The sequence below is a fragment of the Erythranthe guttata genome, chromosome 8 (assembly GCF_056151865.1).
Source record: "Erythranthe guttata isolate IM_541 chromosome 8, IM_541, whole genome shotgun sequence".
In the NCBI taxonomy this organism is placed as follows: Eukaryota; Viridiplantae; Streptophyta; class Magnoliopsida; order Lamiales; family Phrymaceae; genus Erythranthe; species Erythranthe guttata.
In genome coordinates, this window is record NC_142540.1 from 18,275,937 (window position 1) to 18,297,928 (window position 21,992).

Consider the following 21,992-nt stretch of genomic DNA (forward strand, 5'->3'; position numbering starts at 1 on the left):
TTTATATAGAAGAAATTATTATTATGAAGTTTATATCGAACAAATTATTAATATGGAGATTTATTTTCCGAATTGCGATTGTTTCCCAAACAAAAAAATTCTTATATAACATCAATGTTATTATTTATCTTAAATATTGTAGGTGAATAGGAAACTTATATAATTTCTGGAAATTCTGATTTTAAAACAAGTTTATTAATTACAATTTCAAGATTCGATTTTCAATCTTCCTGGTATTTTCGGAATTAAATTGGAATATTAGCTTATCCGAAAAAAAAAAAGCTAATTTCAATCTGATCTAACTAATTCGTTCAATTTTCGACCTCTTCATTCACTACAAAATAAACAAATAATATGATACAATTTATATATTTCTCGAACAAATTAATATATTAAAATCTCACAAATTCTCTTGTATTAACTATAAATACAATTATAAACAACAAATTAATAATTCCTCCTACAAGAAATCATCATCGAATTCGGGAATATCTTCAAAGAAATTACGCATCAAAACACGACTATCTAATCCAATCGCGTCAAGATCCGGAACAGGGCCCTCGATAATATATTCCGAAATCGGTCGACTCAACCACCACTCAATTGATCGAGGCGATTGAAATTCCTCATAACATCTCTCTTCTTTCGTCGTATACTCCGTCAGTCTTGAATCTATCGCCGCGTCGAAATTTTGTAAAACAGCCTTGATAGTCTTGGTTCTCGTTTTCCTATGAACATAAAAACCTAGGACGTCGATCGGAATTTTACGAGGTCTTCCTCTAACGACTTTGCCCTTGAGAATTTTTCCAGATTGCACCCGTTTTTTATCAAAAGACATGGCAATTTATTTTATTTTTTTGTCCTATTGTAATTCTTGGAATAAATAATTAGATTCTTTGATAAAAAAAAGGCAACGTATATTAATAGAGTTTAAAAGCTTTAGTTCATCAATTAGGAAAAAGGAGATTGAATTAAAGTCTAAGTGCTTCTTCTTATGTTAATTTAAATATAAGGAATTTATTTATTTATATATCTTATCTTATATATAAAAGGAAGATATTTTGACCTATCTTATATATAAAAGGAAGATATTTTGACCTATAACCCTAAACCTAAATTTAGGGACATTTAAGTCATTTCCTATTTTGACATTTTTTTTCCTTTTAATTTTTAATATTTTATACACGTAAGTTAATAATTTAATTACCTGTCCACTACTTAAAACACTAAATACATGATCTGATTTTTTCAAATGTTTACTATTATCCACTAACAATTAACTGTCCACTCTTAAAAAAAACTGAATACACGACCTCTTTAAAAAAACTGAATACACGATCAGTAATTGTAGCAGGCAGCAGTTGATGTTTCTTTTTTAATTCCTTTTTAACCTCATTTCACGTATTGATGGTCTAGCAAATATCACTCTCACAAACTATCGAAAAAATGAACATATTCAACTCATTGCTTCCCTTTTCGCTGACTCGCTGTAAACATTTATATAATTGCTGTAAACATTTATAATAATTGTTGGATTTGGGGGTGTAAAATGGATTTTTGTTTGCGACTTACATGGGATCCTTGGAATTTGGATTTGTAGCTATGCAGGCTTTTATTTATTTATTTATTTTTATTTGATAGGCAAGAAATATATTAATAGAGATAGAAGCCGAAGCAGTTATTTGATTATTTATCTAATAATTGTTTTCTCTATGTTTTGTGTTGCAGTCGTTGAGAAATTGAACAATTGAAAAGTCTTCTTTCTTCCTGTTTTCTTCACGCCGACAATTGACAGCAGCGGCACGGCGTATGATTTATGAATTTTTTTTTTTCACGATGGCACATTTTGTTCAGTTTTGATTTTTACCCCAATTGACGGGAAAAATATTCTATCGTTGCGGCACGCTATTTTTATAAATCTTTTGATAATATCTTTCATCTTAGTGATATTGTTGGTATTTCTAATGATTCCAGTCTTTGTATGAATTTGGACTCAAATTTTCCAAAGTTATGTATGGCCCACGGGGAAATCCGAAATCCAGGTGAATGGATATGATGATTCTAACATGGTATGTTTATATTCCCTCGCTCATTTAATTTTCTACAATTTTGTTTTATTGTGACATTTTTTTTGGATTATGCAGGCTTTTTTGGATTATTTAACTGTTTGTTTGGTTGCTGAGAAAAAAATGAGGTGGAATCATATATGACTCTGGGTTTTCGCCTTCGAAAAATATTCGAAGGTTGGTATCTTTTATAAATTTCATATCTTTGATTTCTACGCATATCTTTACGCTGAAAAAATATCAACACTTACGTAAAAAAAATTCTTTATTGTAATTCTTCCATCTTTTTTTTTTTTTTTGTTTATAAATTTAGGCAATGAGCTTCTCATTCTTTTTCATGATTGGTGCTTTGCATATAGGTTTGATTTTTTTATTGAGATGCCGAATTTGATTTTACCAACAATAGAAATAGAAGAGGATTGGCCAAAATTGACGTTTCCGCTTGATTGAAGGTAAGAATCTTTTCGCCATAGACCATTTTGAATGAACCAAGCGAATTGGCTCATTAGACATGAGATTACACGGGTTGAATTTGAAGAAATTGGATGAGATGTTGTGGCAGTGGCTTTGCGGTATGATTTTGGGAGAGTTGCAGAAGCCAAATTTCGTGGAATTTTTGGTGTGCTGGAGAAAAGAGATTACTAAATAATTAGTTCTCTGACTATTTTTAAATCACCGGGATCCTCATCATATTTTTCTCCTACTGTACCTTTTTTGTCGTTCGTTTTTCAAAAATTAGTTCATTTGTGATGGTTCCTCCTCATCATTATTTTCTGAATTTCCACCTTTTGTATGTTGTTTGGAAAAAATAGTTATTTGCAACTTCAAAATGGTAACTATCGTTTCGCTCGCTCGGTGAATTGTCATTTAATGGAAAAGCTGGCATGCAAATATCTGATTTGAAACTTGATATGATACCCATGCTTATGTTTTTGTAACTAATATTTCCTTTTGTCGGGTTTTTGCTGGCCATGTTTCTATTATACTCCGGAGTTTCCATCTTAAAGAAGGTACTATTTTATAGTCAGATTTATATGATAGCATAAGCATGGAGGTCAATATTCCAGTTTAACATAAAACTCGAAGTTATGATATTATTATTCGATATGATCTTCGTTGACGTTTTAGAGATGCTCTTAACATGCTACCATTTGAATTCCTAACAGTTTCTTAGGAAAAATAATTTAATATGTACTCATTTCACGAGGTATTGTTATGAATTTATCCATGGACAATTATCACCTCATTTTCTAGACATACATACATGGAGTATATTTCCATATACATACATGTATTTAGTTGACCATATCTTTATATATAAACGGACAATGGGTTATAATTTTATAGCATCTAAGCATATATATGAAGATTCCAGTGCTAATCGTGTGCTCAAGATGTATTTGATTGCTGAAACTGTGTTTGTATAATAATTTATTGGTAATAGCAGATTATGCCCTTTTAGTTCGTTTGGTATGTGACAGATTTGGATGAATGATGGTGCCATGGTGGTATACATAGTATATACTCTAATGTGTAATATAATATGTGAAGCTGATGAATTTAGTATACGGGTTTTACATTGTCGTCATAGTTAATTAGGTTACTTGACAATGTGGCGGACGAAAGATTGTTACATGTTTGCGCGAGTCTACAACTGTTTGAAAAAAGCATGAAAATAGGAATTGCTTGGTTGGTACAAGTTGCAGGTATTAGAGCACTGAATGTTCAATTTTATTGTGTAGGTTTATAACTTGCTTATGGAGTGTTCAAATGGCTGAAAAACTATTCCATATTATAGCAAAAACACCCTTATTCAATTTTATTTTAGCACAGAACCCCCTAGCCAGGGGTATTAATTGCTAAAAAAACATAGATCATAATGGAGGTTTTGTCAATAAAATAATATAGAGTAGGTTTTGGTATTCGAGCTAACAGGAGGGTACTAATTGCAATAGTTTATTTTCTTTTGTAGTTGTATTTCACACAATTAAGGCCAAGTTAACTATCGAATTGGAAAAATTTCGCAAATCGTTTTTCTCCACAACCTATGATATCGTTTATCTTTTCTCTTTTCTTATCGTGTGTGTATAATATAATTTAAAGTCAAACCACCCAACAATGCTGAAAATCACACAAACCCCACAACACTGCTTAACATCGCACAACCAACCCCCAACAATGCTGAAAATTGCACAAACGATGCCAATCAATGCAGAAAACCGCACAAACACCCCAACTAAGATAAAAATCGAATTAATCACCACAATCAGCGAACCCACCTCAAATTAAATGAACCCATCACAAAATCAAACAAACCCAACCCTGAATGCGCGGAAAAGGAAGATATAGGGCTCTAAATCGCAAGCAAGTTCCAATTGCGTGAATCACAGTCAAAATCACAAGTCAGTTCCAATTGCAAAAACTCTATAAAAATTGAATTATGGTTGCGTTATTGGGAGATTTTTTGAAGAAATTGAAGGGAAAATTTTATATTTTGAATTAGGGTGTATTGTTTTGTGATGAGACACATTACTTGCATTTGAATTATTCAAGAAAATTGAAGAGATTTGCCTTAAATCCGTTTTTTAAAAGATGAATATTGCATTTGCTGTTATATCGTTTTGATTGAAACTAAACTGTATCGCGATATATCACGAATTTAACTACACTGATTCTACTTAAGATATGTAATCAACGATTTTTTTTTTCGAATTTTCCTTTTACCATATGTTACAACAAATGAAAACCCGTGCATCGCACGGGTATCGATTACTAGTAAGGAATTAATTTCTGAATTATTATAGTGTTAGGATTCAATTTTATAAATCTAATTGGGCCCTATTTAAATTATCCATTAAATGTTTGGGCTGCTCTCTCATCTCAACATTTCAAATAAAACTACAGCCCAAAATTAAATAATTTTAGGTACATATAATATAATGGAATATATAGATTGCGTGATATTTTTATATTATTTATTTATTTAATTAAATATAGTGGAAAACGTGGAAAAGAGTTAATTTACTTGGAGCTCAAGTTCTTCTAATTTTTATTTATAATAGGAGCAAAAATACTTTGACTTTTTTAATTATAATAATTTAGCCTAAAGAATATATACTATTATATGTTTGTGCTATTTTTTTTTTAATTTATTACCTGCATTTTTATGCAAACCAAATTGCATCCTTAAAAAGATTTTCTCCAATCTATTCGGATGTAAATAAATTAAATCGATTTGAACACATATTTTTTTCAAATTTGTTTAAATATATATTAATATTTTAAAGTTATATTTCAGTCTGACTTGATAAGAAAATCGGTTATACTCGAATTGAACTTCAATCAAGTTAGAGATTGAACTCGAGACCACTTCATAACTTATCGAACAAAAATATATAATAAAATATAATTCATTAAATAATAAAACAAATTTTAGTAAACAATCTCAATCAAATACCATCCATCTTAATTTAAAGGCTCTAAATTGTCCAAAGGCTATAAATTGTGCCAACAAAGCCCAATTTATCGAATATTCCCCCCAAGAGGCGACTACTGTAGGAAAACAAACCGGAGAGAATTAAATTGACAATTCTACCCCCCCAATTGTATTAGGGTTCCTTCTCTCGGCCTTAAATTGCCCACTGCACTTATCCCATTCATTTACTCCGCCTCCAAAGCTCGTCGTTCTTCTCTCGGTTTCATCTGTAAGAACTCCGATCTTTCTTTCTCCGATCTCTTTTAATTTCAGTAATTCTTAATTCTCTTTGTAATTCACGTGTTCATCAGCTCTTCGTTGTTGATTTATTGCTCTTTTTTTTTGTTTAGATGAGTTGATTTTGGAGTTTTAATCATGTGTTCTATATTCATCCGTATGATATATATATATGTGTATGTATATGTATGTATATGCGATTAAGATTTGTGTAACGATGACGGAATAATCTTTGCTTTATTTCAAATTTTCAAATCCTCTGTGAAGGATGAATTGAATCTGTGCTGTTCGTTTCCTTTTTTGTTGGTCTAGGGTTTCGATTTGGCTACTTGAATCTGAATTGAAGAAACGAGTATTTTATTTTTTTAAGGTGATTATTGATGAATTGACAAGGTTTTGTATATTAAATTTGATAAACCCCTAATTTCTGAATTAGGTAAAGGGTTTTAGAAATCGAAACAATTTTTTTTAATGAGTGGAAGTTTATTTTGTTTCTCGATTCCTTTCTTGAAGAGCTTCGAAAAGCTTGTTCAGTGTTTAGATCTAGGTCTACTTGTGTTAAAGTTTTGTTTTTCGTGGATTGGAACTCATGTTTGTATTGTTGATTGGCAGGATAGGAAGAAATCTTCTGAATAATTCTGCAGCTGTGAAACTTAAGATCTTGCAAAGATGGTAAGTTGGAAACATAGTTCTTCTAATTGTAAGAGAGTTGCTGCTTTTATTTGATTTCTGACATGAACTTGTGTCTTGTTTATCTATTCAGGTGAAGTTCACAGCAGAAGAGCTCCGGAGGATTATGGACCTCAAGCACAATATTAGGAACATGTCCGTTATTGCCCATGTTGATCATGGTACGAAACCTGAAACCCACAATCTTTATACAACTTTCTATGTAATAATTGTTCATAGTTTTTTTTGAAGAAATATTTTGATGTTTGTACTGATTGTTGACTTTTATTCTCTGACAGGGAAGTCAACTCTTACCGACTCACTGGTCGCTGCTGCGGGTATTATTGCCCAAGAAGTTGCTGGTGATGTCAGAATGACCGATACCCGTGCGGATGAAGCGGAGCGTGGTATCACAATCAAGTCCACCGGTATCTCTCTGTACTACGAAATGTCCCCCGAATCTCTGGCGAGCTACAAGGGAGAGCGAAGTGGAAACGAGTACCTCATCAATCTTATCGATTCCCCTGGGCACGTTGACTTTTCTTCTGAAGTCACTGCTGCTCTGCGTATCACTGACGGTGCCCTTGTTGTGGTGGACTGTGTCGAGGGTGTCTGTGTTCAGACAGAGACTGTTCTCAGACAGGCTCTAGGAGAGAGGATTCGCCCTGTCTTGACTGTCAACAAGATGGACCGGTGTTTCCTTGAGCTCCAGGTTGATGGAGAGGAGGCTTACCAAACATTCCAGAGGGTTATTGAGAACGCAAATGTCATCATGGCAACTTATGAAGACCCTCTCCTTGGTGATGTCCAGGTGTACCCCGAGAAAGGAACTGTTGCCTTCTCTGCTGGTCTGCACGGATGGGCTTTCACTCTAACCAACTTTGCTAAGATGTACGCCTCCAAGTTCGGTGTGGACGAGAGCAAAATGATGGAAAGGCTGTGGGGTGAGAATTTCTTCGATCCCGCCACCAAGAAATGGACAACCAAGAACACTGGATCTGCCTCGTGCAAACGTGGGTTTGTCCAGTTCTGTTATGAGCCCATCAAGCAGATCATTGCCACTTGCATGAACGATCTGAAAGACAAGCTGTGGCCTATGTTGAAGAAGCTCGGTGTGACAATGAAGTCCGACGAGAAGGACTTGATTGGAAAGGCTTTGATGAAGCGTGTGATGCAGACATGGCTGCCTGCCAGCAGTGCACTATTGGAAATGATGATATTCCATCTCCCTTCTCCCGCCACTGCTCAAAGGTACCGTGTGGAAAACTTGTACGAGGGTCCCCTTGACGACATCTACGCCACTGCTATCAGAAACTGTGACCCTGATGGTCCCCTCATGCTTTACGTTTCCAAGATGATTCCCGCTTCTGACAAGGGTAGATTCTTTGCCTTTGGACGTGTGTTTGCTGGGAAGGTGTCCACTGGTTTGAAGGTCAGAATCATGGGGCCTAACTACGTACCTGGGGAGAAGAAGGACTTGTATGTCAAGAGTGTGCAGAGAACTGTTATCTGGATGGGCAAGAGACAGGAAACTGTTGAAGATGTGCCGTGCGGTAACACAGTTGCTATGGTTGGTTTGGATCAGTTCATCACCAAGAATGCTACTTTGACCAATGAGAAGGAAGTTGACGCACATCCAATCCGAGCCATGAAATTTTCAGTCTCACCCGTCGTGCGTGTCGCAGTGCAGTGCAAGCATGCCTCTGACTTGCCAAAGCTGGTCGAGGGTTTGAAGCGTCTGGCCAAGTCTGACCCCATGGTTGTCTGCTCCATTGAGGAATCTGGCGAACACATCATTGCCGGAGCAGGAGAGCTCCACCTCGAGATCTGCCTGAAGGATCTGGTGGACGACTTCATGGGTGGGGCTGAGATCATAAAATCCGACCCTGTTGTGTCCTTCCGTGAAACAGTTCTTGATAGATCCGTTCGCACGGTGATGAGTAAGTCCCCCAACAAGCACAACCGTCTGTACATGGAAGCTAGACCATTGGAGGACGGTCTTGCTGAGGCCATAGATGATGGAAAGATCGGCCCACGTGACGACCCAAAGATCCGATCCAAGCTCTTGTCTGAAGAATTCGGCTGGGATAAGGAGCTCGCCAAGAAGATTTGGGCTTTCGGTCCTGAAACCACCGGCCCGAACATGGTGGTGGATATGTGTAAGGGAGTTCAGTACTTGAATGAAATCAAGGACTCTGTTGTTGCTGGTTTCCAGTGGGCTTCAAAGGAAGGCCCGTTGGCTGAGGAGAACATGAGGGGTGTCTGCTTTGAGGTGTGCGATGTTGTGCTGCACACTGACGCGATTCACAGGGGTGGTGGTCAGGTTATCCCGACTGCCAGGAGGGTTATTTACGCGTCTATGATTACTGCAAAGCCCAGACTCTTGGAGCCCGTTTATCTCGTGGAGATTCAGGCGCCCGAGCAGGCACTTGGTGGTATTTACAGTGTGCTGAATCAGAAGCGTGGCCACGTGTTCGAGGAAATGCAGAGGCCCGGCACACCGCTGTACAACATCAAGGCGTACTTGCCTGTGGTTGAGTCGTTCGGGTTTTCGAGTACTTTGAGGGCTGCCACTTCTGGACAGGCTTTCCCTCAGTGTGTGTTTGACCATTGGGAGATGATGGCGTCGGATCCTCTGCAGGCGGAATCTCAGGCTGCAGTTCTTGTGGCTGATATCCGTAAGAGGAAGGGTTTGAAGGTTACAATGACACCTCTTTCTGACTTTGAGGACAAGCTGTAAGTGGGTGGTGGATTTACGATATTACCCCTTGCTGACGTGGAAATCGACGGTGGGTGGAAGTTTTGCTGTTGCTATCGTTTTAATTGCTCTTTTTTTTTTTCTAAAATGTATGGGTTTAGTGTTTGAACTATTTAAATTGTTGTTACGTACTCTATTTTAATTTGTGTCGGAGTCTCGTCTAGTTGCTGTTTGAGAGCTGCTTTTAGATGAACATGAATATTGTCTGTTTTTTCCATGGATATTTCTGTATTTGCAGATTGCTTTTTTTATTTATGATTTTATATTCATTCTATCTTCCATCTTTATTTTCTTCATTAAATTTGTGCCAATTTTGTAGTTGGTGTTATGTGAAATTTTATGTTGCGACTTGCAATTTGCACTTGAAACAAATATTATGCTAGTGTACTTATATTGTGACTAAATTATAAATATATTAAGCTTGTCACAACTCTTGTTAGCAATATATTAATTTGTATACTTGAAACTAATATTTAGTATACTTGTATTGTTCCTACATATAAATATATTCAGTTCATCACAAGTCTATTATCATTTTATTCATTGTTACACTTGAAAGTTGAAACTAATATCCATTTGGTTGAACTTACTTTAAATCGTTGATGAGTTTTTACGTCTGTTTTAAGGATTGATAACTACTCGCATTTTATTTGTTTTTGTAAAGAAATTTTTTTATTTCCAAATAATTATAACATTAGGATTTCAATAGAGTATTTATTATACTTTTCTCAATTATGCCCTTACTACTCTTACGAGAACTAATGGTAAAACATTTATAAAAGTTGTTTTTTAGTCATTTTATTATGATTTTTCTAGAATCCATGCATATTTATCAGTTTTCTTAATATGTGTGAATTATCCTAAAACGACAATTAAAATGGAAATGATGGAGTATGTCTTATTTTTAAATTTTTTTTTAAGTTGTTCGATAATGAACATATAAGTTGTTTTTACTCATTATAAGATTTTAACTAAAAATGTGAGGTTTATGTATTTGAAAAAAAAAAAATATTAGCTGTCTACAACTTATTTTTCAATTTCTAAGATTTAAAAGAAAAAAAAAATACTAAACACTCTGCAATAACTTATAAGCTCTTTTAACATCTTATTAGAACTTATATAAGCTCTTAAACAATTTTGAGAAAGGGCTCTTGGAGCAAATGATACAGGCACGCTCAGCAATTTTTTTCTTCAATTCTAAGAGAGAAATGGCGTTTGCTTGAACTGAACATGGATCGCAAGCAGAGTCGAACTCCACAAGGTTAGCTGCGCTCCTATTTTTTCCATTAAATCTTCGATTCTGCGTCTAATTCATCAAAATACGCCTATTTTAAATTTCATCTAATTTCCATAAATTGTACCAATTTGCAGCCGAAATCGCTCGAATTCTGGTCGAGTTCTTAGAGGTCGCCGTCACTTCAGTCGTCTTCCTCAAAGGAGTTTACCCAAACGGTGACAATTTGAATTCCTATTTTAGTTTAATTTTTAATTTTTTTTTTTGGTAGTAAATTTGATTTTTTGAACATTTAGGAGCGTTTGAGCGGCGGCGATACATGAATGTGGTGGTTCATAAAGCTAAACATCCTCAGCTAAACGAATACATTCATTCTGCTGTTTATGGGCTTCTTCCTTTCATTAGCAAGGTGCAATTTCATTGATGGTGAATTTTGAATGTTGTAATGTTTTTTTTTTTTTTTTTGGTTGAATTGTTTTTTTTTTTTTTTTCTTTCAATTAGGGTTTGGTGGATAGAGTTGCTGTGATATTCTTCGATGGTGGTGATGTGGCTGTTGAGAGATTTATTTTCAAGATTAATGTGAACGAGTCGTATGGTTCGAAGGTTGAACAATCACAGCTGGAGTTTTCTCTTAGGTCCTTCTTGATCAAACTGCCTGTATCAGAACCTCTAACGAAGGTTCTCCCGCGCAGTAAGCTTCGACCGTTTTTGTGTTTGCTTTTTTTTTTTTTCGTGGATTGCTTATTGAGAATGGTGTAGATTGAAGAGGAACTAATGTTGGAATCGAATATTTGAATTTGTGAATACTTTGAAGTGGTTTCTGTTTCAATACTTATGTCACAATTCACATGTGAAATTGAGCTTATTTTGTCACGAATCATGTTTGCTTTATTTGAAATGCTAAATGTGATTTTGACCCTTTTCAGTTCAAATTTGGCGAAACTCAAAAGCATCAAATTTGTAGTACTTTGAGTTGGCTTTCTATTCCAAGGACCGGTTAGATTGGATGTCGAGGGATAGAGTTATGGATGAATGAGTTATAGTATAAATCTCGTAAAACTCAAAACATCAAAGTCGTAACTCGTAATCAATGTTCATTCATTTATGCATAACTCTCTCACCCGATATTCGATCTAGCTGGTTCAAGTTGGATTAGAAAGACAACTCAAAGGGCTACAAATATGGTATATCGAGTTTTGCCAAATTCAGATTGGAAAGTGGTCAAAATCACATTTGAAGTCGACACGGTACCAATAAAATTGAAACAACAAGGTCTAAATGTTCTCAATTGTATTTCAGACGCAAATTCATGATAAACGACGTTGACCAAAACTTCCGATGAATTTTTCCATCTTTAATTTGGAAATCTTTATTTCGACAGATTGCAGGTGGGAAATAACAGGTTACTTTCGATGCCTGCCCGATGGTAGCACTAGCAAAGATGCAGATATGTGGGTCCCGACAGATGCAAAGCATTGGCAGCAACCGCCACAAATAACACCGATCAAGTCAATGAGCAGTGAGCCGCTCGGATTGCAGCTTTATCTCGAACAACCTAGTCTCTCCGAGCCAAAGAACTAGGTAAGTTTGTAAGAAAGCATGTGTTCATATTTGTTTTTCATCAAGTACAAATATTTTTTTTAATCTGTTTAGTTGTTTTATCTTCTGGTAATAGTCCTCTTTTACATAGCTTAGGGTCTCGTCCCGATAGAAATAATGTGATTTAATAAATAAAAAAAACGAGGCCTCGTCTAAGTAGATACATGTTCAAGTTTTTGTTGGGCACCCAAAATCTTGCACCTTTATCGTACATAGCTCGTAAGTGAATTAGCTAGCGGAAAATATTCTCTTACACATAACCGATAAATATTACGAGGAAAAAGCCCCTTAAATTACACTCTATAGAAGAATTAAGATAGCTACACTAGTGTACAAAAACAGAAAAAACTGTCGTTTACTACAGTTACAACAAGAATTAATGAAATGACAAATTTAGACACTGTCTTTCTTCATCGGTTGAAGAAACCCGGACCAGCTCTTGTAAGAAGTTCTTTGCCTGCGTCTACGCCCATCTTCATCATATCCTCGTAAACATATGGACCTTCTCGGTAGGTTTCCAGTACTATCAAAAGGTAGATTTAAAAACAGGGTCAAAATACAAAATAAAAATATTTATTTCATAATCTTCAAATCATTACTTATCATACCTTCGGTTCCGTCTGGAGATGCTATCAGTGCTTTAAAAATACAATTTCCATCCGCATCTCGTCGAGCGTATCCAGCAATGGGTGTTCGACAAGATCCCTCGAGTTTTTCCAGGAAAGCCCTCTCACATGAAATAGCTAATCTCGTGTCCTCGTGATTCAACGATGCCAAGTACTTAACCTACAGAAACGAACTTTAACAACACAGCTAAAAATCGACCCTCCCCCAAAAAATAAAATTAATTTCAAGAAAATAAAATAAAACGAAAAACGTACCATTTTTTCATCGTCCCTTCTACAGGCAATTCCAATAGCCCCTTGAGCTACAGCAGGAAGCATATCATCAATCGAGAGTACAGAAGTTACAGTCTCGATCATGTTTAGTCGTTTGAGCCCCGCTAGTGCAAGTAGGGTTGCTTGGACCACCCCCTCGTTTAGTTTCCTCAGCCTCGTTTGTACGTTGCCTCGAAAATTCTCCAGCACCTGTCGAAAATAATTCCATTACAATACGTACAATTGTAATTTTGGACTTGATAAATACACGACGTCTCAAAATGCAGGACACCTAATTTAAAAAAATCAAAACCTAATCCACACCCTATTTAAAAATTAAAAACCCTAATTTAAATCTGAATTTCAACAAAAACTGGATTGGGTGAGTTAAAACTTAAAATTAAAAAAATGTCCTACGTGTAGTAAAAATCGTCCTGTATTTATCATTTCAGAGTTCGTATTTTCTGCAAAACACACACTTACACTTAGATTTGGATATCGGTTAAGAAGTTGCGACTTCCGTCTGAGCGAAGCAGTGCCTACAATGCTCCCAGCAGGAAGCTCAGCCACAGAAGCTGCGGTCAAGCAAATGAAAGCATCCCGTACATCCTCACGCGGGAGATTGCAGGGCAAAATCGTCTTTTCAGGAAGGTACGTCGGAACATCTTTCATCGAGTGCACAGCTATATCGATTTCACTGTTAATGAGCGCCTCGTCGATTTCTTTCGTGAACAATCCCTTCCCGCCTATATCGGCTAGCGGCTGGCTCAAGATTTTGTCGCCTGTGGTCTTGATTATCACTATCTGTATCGCACCTTCTTCGGCTAAGTCGGGATGCGATTCGATCAGCTTAGCTCTCGTTTCGTAAGCTTGCGCGAGAGCTAACGGGCTGTTGGATACAGATAATTAGTACAGATTAATTAATTTTACTTAATTGATGATACATTAATAATCTTAAGCTCTATCAAACAATTAATTCTCAAATTGATTAAATAAATTAATAAACATTAAATAAAACCCAGAAAATTTAAAATTGGGGGGTTTAAAAAAAAAAAAAATTAATAATAATAATAATAAGAGGAAGTTCACCTTCCTCTAGTACCGATTCTGATCACCGCCGTCTTAGTTTCGATTTTTTCCTCGACGGAGACCGAAGCCCTCGCGGCGGAGACACGGCCACGTAGGGAGAAAAAGGCGGGAGATTTATTTCCCGGCGAAGAAAACCCGAGAGCTGAAACTGAACCGGCGGTGAAATAACTGGATAAGGGCCTCGTTTTTACGCCGGCGAAAGCAGCTGCTTGACTTACAGAAGCTATGGCGGTTTCCATCGGAGGAGAAACGGAAATGCAGATACAATAATTAACGGATAAAGTTGAAGAAATGCTTCTTTTTTTTTTTTCCTTTTTTCTTTGTGTTCTTGCCGAGATCTTAGATTAGTTTGATTGGGGCTTTTGCCAACTTATCCTCCACGTCATCATAATGGGCATGCCATATCATCGTTTGAAATTATAAAAAAACCCACTATTGGCCTCTTACCTCATTTCTAACCAATCAGCTGATACCACGTCATCTTTCCTCTTTCGACCTCCGAGCAAGTCTGTTTAAACTCTTGGACGTGGAAATTGGAACGGAATTACAGGTTTCGATTCGAAAAATTTATAATTTCGGAATATTTTTTCTCCATTGTGAATCCCAAAAGTTTCAATTTACAATTTTCCCCATTTGTTGTTCCAATTTTTATTCTGAATATTCCCTATTTTTTTTTTCTTCAGAAATTACATTTAATATTTGTCGGACAAATAACACTTGCCCCCTGTGTTTTGAACCTTGTACTTTTCAATATAGTACGTAACTCTCTTGTATTTCAATATAAACACATAAAATCCTTGTGCTTTCAAAATTTTATATTTTCCTAATTGAGCATGATTATTTACCAAGTGGAATACGATAGGAGGGTTATATGCTTATATTAAAAATAAAAGGAGGTCACTGCACAAAGTTTAAACTATAGGGAGTTATGTGTTTATATTGAGATTACAAGGGAGTCATGTGAACAAAACTCAAACTATAAGGGGTTAAGTGCTATATACCCATATTTGTATTATTTGTATTGTGGGCCTTTTCTTGTACAGTGTTAAATTCAAGTTTTAACCATTAAGCCCATATCGAGAGTGGACTTCTAACATATTCAAGCCCATATACATAGTGAACTAATTCTTTAATATATTCTTTTGGAACATGAAATTTACTTTAATACTTGTATAAAATATTATATATTTTCAATACAGATGCAATCTATGTAGCACAGAGCCGGAAATGGAGATATAGCAAAACGGGCATATTTGAAAATATGCTATTTGAATATGTTTTTAACTTTTCCTCAAATTGCAAAATGGCTCATAAGCTATTCGGAAGGTGTCCTCGAGTATCGGACACAAAACGTGTCCGAAACGCGAATACGTTAAGAAGTTGAAGTTTTCGTGCTACATATAATGCAATTCAAGAAAAATAAAAAAAAAATTCTCGGAAGAAAAAGTCTTAGGTAAATAATAAAATATTTGAAAAATAAAGAGGAGCCATAAAATGTTTGACTTGGTCAACCAGAAAATGAAAACATTTAGTATTAATTGTTAGGTAAAAAAGAATAATGTGGGAGTAGCATAGTAGTAGTAATAGTTGGCAATTGGCATCACTAAAAATTGGCCCCACATTAACTCCTGAGCTGAATTCACAAGTAAGGTATGTTTCCAATGACACGTGTAATGACATATTTGCCCCTCAAGCATCCCTCTCTTATGAAGTGGATAAAATATGTATTCCTTTCGTTGCTTATTAACTATCATTTTTTTAGTTTTATGTAAAGGTTAAGGATCTTATTAAAGGTGTTTTGATTTTAAGAAAAATATATATTTTTATACTAAAATACGCTTGTTTGTAATTAATAAGAAATAAATATGAGTTCAAAAAGATAGTGTTATGGAGAGTTTATAATGACATAAATTGGAAATTAAATAACTAATGCAGTATTCAAAATTTAAAGTGCCAAATAATATTAAATAAATAAAATTTTGAAAAATGAATAATTTTGTGAAAGGAGGAAGTATTTATATTTCTTTAACACCACCTAAATTGGAGGCATTTAGAGGGGACAAAAGTGCGGTTAGCGCAAGAGAACATGCATTAATTAACTAAAATTAATGGTCGTTAGATCGAGTTTGTGTTTGTCATACATGATTAATTTAGTATAGCGTACATCTCTCGTATGATTAGCAAGGTATTGTACAATATTGTAGATTTAACCAGTGTACCTATATTTTTTGTTACAAATTTCTTTATCAACAAATAAATAAATCCAACAAACAAGTCAAGGGAAAAGAGGAATCACGAGTTCAAGTGATAATTAAACCATTCACTAAATCAATCCTACATTTTGAAAATGACAACATTCATTGGACTCTACACAAATCTTGTTTCTCTTTTTCTTTGGTTGTATTAATCCAATGCCATATATTCATTGACCCATAAAACAACTTTTATTTCACCCCTTTTTTCACTCTACTTTTTGTGTTGTTCTTTTTTTTTTTTGGTTTCATATTTGGGTGGTGCCTAATTTAAAGTAGAAGTACTTGTTAAGTTGTGTAAGCAATAATAGAATTTTGGGGGAAAAATAAAGTAGATTAGGAAAAAAAAAAGGGGTGAATTGAATTCCCATTGGAGAATTCGCCCATCTCTCTTTTGCTTTTGGCCTAGTCTTCTACCTCACGATTTTACTCATTATATCTATCCATCACTCTTCTTCATTGTGAATTAATTGCAATTTTCAATTATTTTAATTAAATTTTGTATCACAAGGGTCGTTTAGTTGATGGAGTAAGAGAGTACGGGGTCATTTGACTGAGTTTGAACTTCATCACTAACAATTTGTTTACGTCAAACTCATTACATACGCCCAATCTAATATGATTTTCATCTCTCACACAGTTGCAATTAATTATAGAATTTACTGAATGCACTTCACTTGCAATTTCATCATAGTTCACTATCTTTTTTTCTATGGGCTAAGTGGAGCATATTGAGTATCATCTTCCCTTTGAATATGTATTTTCACAATTATGAGTGGTCCATTTTCAAGAAAATGATACTTTTTCGATACATGCGTGAAATAACGAAATTAAGGCTCTCCGGGCCGTTAATATGCCTGATAACAATCATATCAATTGACTTTTATCAGTATACAACTTATACTAAACATCTATAAATTAATACAATCGGGACTAACAAAATTCTGTTAACGTAGCGAAATATTTAAAATATCAAACTAATAACATAGTACCATTTTACCGTGTCAGAGTCGAAAGAAATCATTGCTTAAGCAATGTTATTAATTTATCGAAATTCTACTTTAAAAATTCACAACAATTGATTCTTTAAGATGTTAAGTTTTCCTTTTTCTTTTTTAATTTTCACTAATTCATTTTATGAAGGGTGTGACAAAATACTACTTCTCTACACTATTATAAAGTTTATATCAAATCACACCTAGATGTAAGTCTAATGAAAAACTTGTAATTAATAAGTAAATTAGTGGTGAATAAAATTTAATATATCCTCATTGAATAAGTGGAATAAAGTGAAATTGTCACCTTTTGACATTATGAATTGTAGGATGCCAAAGCTAAACTGGCCTGGGGAACTGTGGGCCCCACCCTCCAATGAAATTCACTGTCCGTACAATCAGACCCATAATGCACAATTATCATAAACCCCCATTATTGTACTAAACCATTTACCCGCAAGGGTGGCCTAGCGGTTGGAGCAAGAGAGCTTGGGTCAATTGACTCAAGTTCGAATCCCCTTGCCAACGGTCGCTAGGTCGAGCTTGTCACACATGGTTAGCCTAGTGTGGTTTACATCTCTCGTATGGTTTGCAAGCTATTATACGAGAGTGTAGGTTTACCCAGTGCACCTATATGGTTGGCTGCGGGTTCCTGCATTATCAAAAAAAAAAAAAAAAAAAAAATACTAAACCATTTGACAGACGTACCCATGTGGGGTTTAAGTTTTTAAGGATTAATACTAATTAATTAATAATAATACTAATTAATTAATATACTTAAAAGTCGACCATAAGTTATGACAATTTTTTTTTGTTTTTTGGGCTTTAACATTTTGTAGCTTTATTGAACAACATTACTTCTCCGCGTTATTATGATAAAAACCGAGGTGTGACACCGCGTTCGTAGGGGACGAGTGTCTGCGTTCGAGATTGGAAAAGCAGTCCGAGTCTCATTGCCAATGGTCGATATATCGAGTTTGTCACACATGGTTAGTGTAATGTGGTTTACGTCTCTCGTATGATTTGCAAACTATTATATGAGAGTATATGTTTATCCAGTGCACCTATATAGTTGTAACGGATTTTTTTCATAAAAAAAATTAAAAGAATATAAATTGCAATGTGAATTGGATGATTATGAAAGTCTTCAAATTTCTTTCCAAAATATAATCCTTTGATGAGAAACTTCTAAGAATTTATCCAAAATTAAAATATATCCATACACAAATATACCATACAAAATTTAATTTGTAAATTAGACGTTTCATTTGGCACGTACCAAAAATTCTACTAACCATACTTCCTTGTGAATCACGGCTCGTGTCAAACTCATATTGAACGTGACATATTTATCAGATTCATTCATAATTATAGAAAATTATAAACAAGGAAAAAAATAATACTCTTGAAAATGTAAATAAATATGTAAATATGTGATCAAATCATATAGTGTTTGGAATTTTAATATATGGCTCACATGTAATATAGACATTTTTGGCATATAATTCATATATTAATGGACATACATAAGTAGACACACGTCGTGTGTATATATCATGTGTGTGTGTTTTTATATATATAAATTAAAAACAAATTATTTATTTATTAATTAATTAATTTATTTATTTATTAGTAATCAATCATGTGGGGCTGGGTTTTGGACGGATCCACCAAAGATTAACTCGGCCTAAAATCAGATCTACCCGTATATAAAAAACGTTACATTCAAAACCGGCCCGATAATCGCGGTATACAAAGCGGGTTCGGGTCGTATACGGGTCAGACCCGCTGTTACCGCATTATATAAACTTGCATGCTTCTTTAGCCTTTTTTTCTCATTTTCATTTTTCTTCTCCACCTCTAAAAATACCTTCTGTCAACAAGCAAGCGTAAGTTAGCAAAATCCGAAGGATAAAAAAGTCACATACAAAGCTGTTTGGATCGACTGTGTAGAGGAAGAGAGATAGAGAAGTGAAGAAAAATACGTCAGGCATCAATGGCGGTCGAAGCTCGTCATCTCAATTTGTTTCCTCCGCAGATTCATCTCAGCAGCAGGTTGTATTTCCGCGTTTTGTGGAGATTTTTTTTTTTTTTTTTTAATTTGGTGAAGGATGGATTCGGAAATGAATCGCACGCTTACTGTGTGATTTTTGAATTTGCAGAGGTTTGGTGATGAACGGCGTTGAAGGTAACGGAAACGTGTTCGGCGTTCCGATTGGGTACGGAATGGTGGCTCCTTTATCCGGAACGACGACGGCGACGGAAACTATGGTTCCTATGTACGGTTCGGCAATCGCCGGCGCTTTTCCAGTGAAAAATCCGGCGGCGATGAAATCGGAAAGCGGGGTAACTTATAACGTTCCGGTTTCGAGGAAGCGGTCGAGAGAAACGATTAATTCTCTCCCCGGCGGTGTTCAGAATCAGAGTGTTGGTAATCGGTGCGGTTCGTTTACTTTCCTCGGCGAAGATATCTCGTTTCAGATCCAACAACAGCAGTTAGAAATCGATCGGTTCATCTGTCAACACGTAAGTTACTTTAGTTTAATCTGCGTTTTCAGTTTTCACTGCTCCGAATTCATTTTCCGGTGAGAATTAATTATTTGTATTTTTTGTGTACAGACTGAAAAGGTGAGAGCGGAAATCGAAGAGCGGCGGAAGAAACACACGCGGAGAATCGCGGCGGCGGTGGAAGAAAACGTGAGGAATAAACTCAGAGCAAAGGAGGAAGAAATCGAGAAGATTGGCAAATTAAACTGGGCGCTGGAAGAGAGAGTCAAATCTCTGTGCGTCGAGAATCAAATATGGAGAGATTTGGCTCAATCGAACGAAGCCACGGCGAACGCCCTCAGATGCAATCTCGAGCAAATCCTCTCCCAATTCCACGACGAGCAGCGGCGGCGGAACAGCCGCGCCGGCGAGGCGGATTTCGTTTGCAACGCCGCCGCGGAGTCGTTCTGCGGGAGCAACTTCGACGAAATCGACCGGCGCGGGCTAGCATTGGCGGAGAGCGCTTCATCGGACGGCGGAAACAACCCCGGAGACGGATGCATTGCGGCGGCGGCGGCGGCGAGCAGCAGGATGTGCCGGAGCTGCGGGAAAGAGGAATCATGCGTGTTGCTTTTGCCCTGCAGGCATCTCTGCCTCTGTACTGTTTGCGGGTCCACTCTCCACACTTGCCCCGTTTGCAACTCTACCAAAACCGCTAGCGTTCACGTTAATCTCTCCTCCTGAATTTTAATTAATTAGGATTTTGGATTAGATTAAATTAAATTAAATTAGTCTTCTTAATCATCAAATGTGTTATAACACGAAAGAAATTCACGCCACAATTTTCGTTTTTAATTTATATTTTTTCTTTTATAATAATCCAGTAAATTGTTAATTTTCGCAATCGGCGCGTGCCGATCAGTTCCTGAGAGAGGAGCGTGAAGTCAACGAAGCGGTGGGAAGGGGAGAGTGAAAACGACACGTGCAGCGTAAAAGGCTGACACGTAGGACGCGCGCAATTGTCGCTGTTGTGGCCACTAACTAAGCAAAAACCAAAGCCCCGGCCAAGGCCCGGTCTTCCATGCAGTTACTGCGAACTGTGTGTAATTGCACCCGATGCGCACTGCAGAGAGGATGAACGTAACTGACAATACACGAGGTTCCGTAGTAGTTTCTGTCGCGTCCCGCCAAAACTTCATTATTCAATATTCACACTGATGAGAGAGAAAAAAGAGGAGAGAGAAAATCACATAGAGAGAACAAAAGTACGGTAAAAATCAATATCGGAAAACCAAAAAGAAAAAAAAAAAAAAAAAAAGTACGCAGGGTTTTTACTGTAATTTCCGCACCATTTGCGTACAGTTGACGGATAATTTTTCCAGCTCCTTTTGTCAGTTGTCACCATCCAATTTTAAATTTTATTAAGCGAATTAATTAATTTTTTTTAAGATCTAAATTTACTTGTTAAATAATGCTGATATTGAATATATATGTAATTAATATTTAATCTATTATGAAACGGGCGGCAAAAGGAGTGGTTGAGGTGGTGTAATGTAACGTCACGTGGGAGGTGGGTTTTGGTTTTTAATTACGATGCAGATTTTATTATGACGCACCGCCAAAAGCTCTATCTTCAGTCACTTTCAATGGTGGTAAAAATAATAGTGCCTTTTTTTTTTTTTCTTTTTTTCTTTTTACATGGGAGGTAAAAGGAATATATAGTGTGAATTTTAGGTAGGCTGAGTCCTTTTGTTTTGTTGCAATATGGAAAAGTTGGGTGGTATATAGTGAAAAGATCAGAAATCCCTCCAAAAGTGTAAAGTTAAATATCACGTTCTCGGTTTCTGTTTCGGTGTCTGTTTCGATTCGGGTTCCATTTTGATTTCGCTTCTTATTTCGGGTTTTGGTTTTGAGTTCAATCGAAACCATGTGTAGATGGATGAAAAATCTTTACCCTGGTTTCGGGTGGATTTCAACTGTATGAAAAATATTTACCCTGAATTGATTATATTAAATTTCCTGATTTTTTGGGTTAAATTGATTTCAGCCGTATATCTACACATAATCAGGTATATATGTGTTGTTGTTTAAGAGCACCTCCAATGGTAGGTATTAAAATGAGACATCTAAACTCTTAATTGATGCTTGAAATAATACTTTGGTACTTCGGAAAAATTTATATGCTCCAACCTGTAGGAATCAAATAAATTATTTTAATTTTAAAAATGTATTAAACATAAATTAATAAATAT

General features: G+C 35.8%; 4 protein-coding genes across 5 annotated transcripts; 3 read left to right on the top strand and 1 right to left on the bottom strand.

The window, feature by feature from the left end:
* Nucleotides 1-5,728: 5,728 nt before the first annotated feature.
* LOC105962135 (elongation factor 2) lies at nucleotides 5,729-9,474 on the top strand. The gene is made up of 4 exons (XM_012986416.2): nucleotides 5,729-5,770; nucleotides 6,391-6,450; nucleotides 6,542-6,629; nucleotides 6,747-9,474. Exons 2-4 carry the CDS (start codon nucleotides 6,448-6,450, stop codon nucleotides 9,185-9,187), a joined length of 2,532 nt encoding a protein of 843 aa, XP_012841870.1. The 5' UTR covers nucleotides 5,729-5,770; nucleotides 6,391-6,447; the 3' UTR covers nucleotides 9,188-9,474.
* An 843-nt stretch (nucleotides 9,475-10,317) lies between these two features.
* REV7 (DNA-binding HORMA family protein) lies at nucleotides 10,318-15,223 on the top strand. Of its 2 annotated transcripts, XM_088822176.1 has the most exons (6): nucleotides 10,333-10,466; nucleotides 10,577-10,657; nucleotides 10,736-10,848; nucleotides 10,942-11,131; nucleotides 11,822-12,021; nucleotides 15,206-15,223. In XM_088822176.1, exons 1-5 carry the CDS (start codon nucleotides 10,436-10,438, stop codon nucleotides 12,019-12,021), a joined length of 615 nt encoding a protein of 204 aa, XP_088678302.1. In that variant the 5' UTR covers nucleotides 10,333-10,435; the 3' UTR covers nucleotides 15,206-15,223. The 2 variants fall into 2 exon arrangements, with proteins under 2 accessions (XP_012841868.2, XP_088678302.1); XM_012986414.2 differs by lacking the exon at nucleotides 15,206-15,223 and having other exon boundaries at nucleotides 10,318-10,466; nucleotides 11,822-12,112.
* On the bottom strand, nucleotides 12,213-14,493 carry LOC105962132 (porphobilinogen deaminase, chloroplastic). Its single transcript, XM_012986412.2, has 5 exons — nucleotides 14,007-14,493; nucleotides 13,401-13,806; nucleotides 12,921-13,127; nucleotides 12,648-12,825; nucleotides 12,213-12,562 (listed from the first exon to the last, which is right to left on the bottom strand). The coding sequence occupies exons 1-5, from the start codon at nucleotides 14,243-14,245 to the stop codon at nucleotides 12,450-12,452; spliced, it is 1,143 nt and encodes a 380-aa protein (XP_012841866.2). The 5' UTR covers nucleotides 14,246-14,493; the 3' UTR covers nucleotides 12,213-12,449.
* Nucleotides 15,224-18,991: 3,768 nt separating the features above from the next.
* Nucleotides 18,992-20,582, top strand: LOC105962133 (BOI-related E3 ubiquitin-protein ligase 1-like). The gene is made up of 3 exons (XM_012986413.2): nucleotides 18,992-19,308; nucleotides 19,416-19,779; nucleotides 19,873-20,582. The coding sequence occupies exons 1-3, from the start codon at nucleotides 19,250-19,252 to the stop codon at nucleotides 20,482-20,484; spliced, it is 1,035 nt and encodes a 344-aa protein (XP_012841867.2). The 5' UTR covers nucleotides 18,992-19,249; the 3' UTR covers nucleotides 20,485-20,582.
* The last annotated feature ends 1,410 nt before the right edge of the window (nucleotides 20,583-21,992 follow it).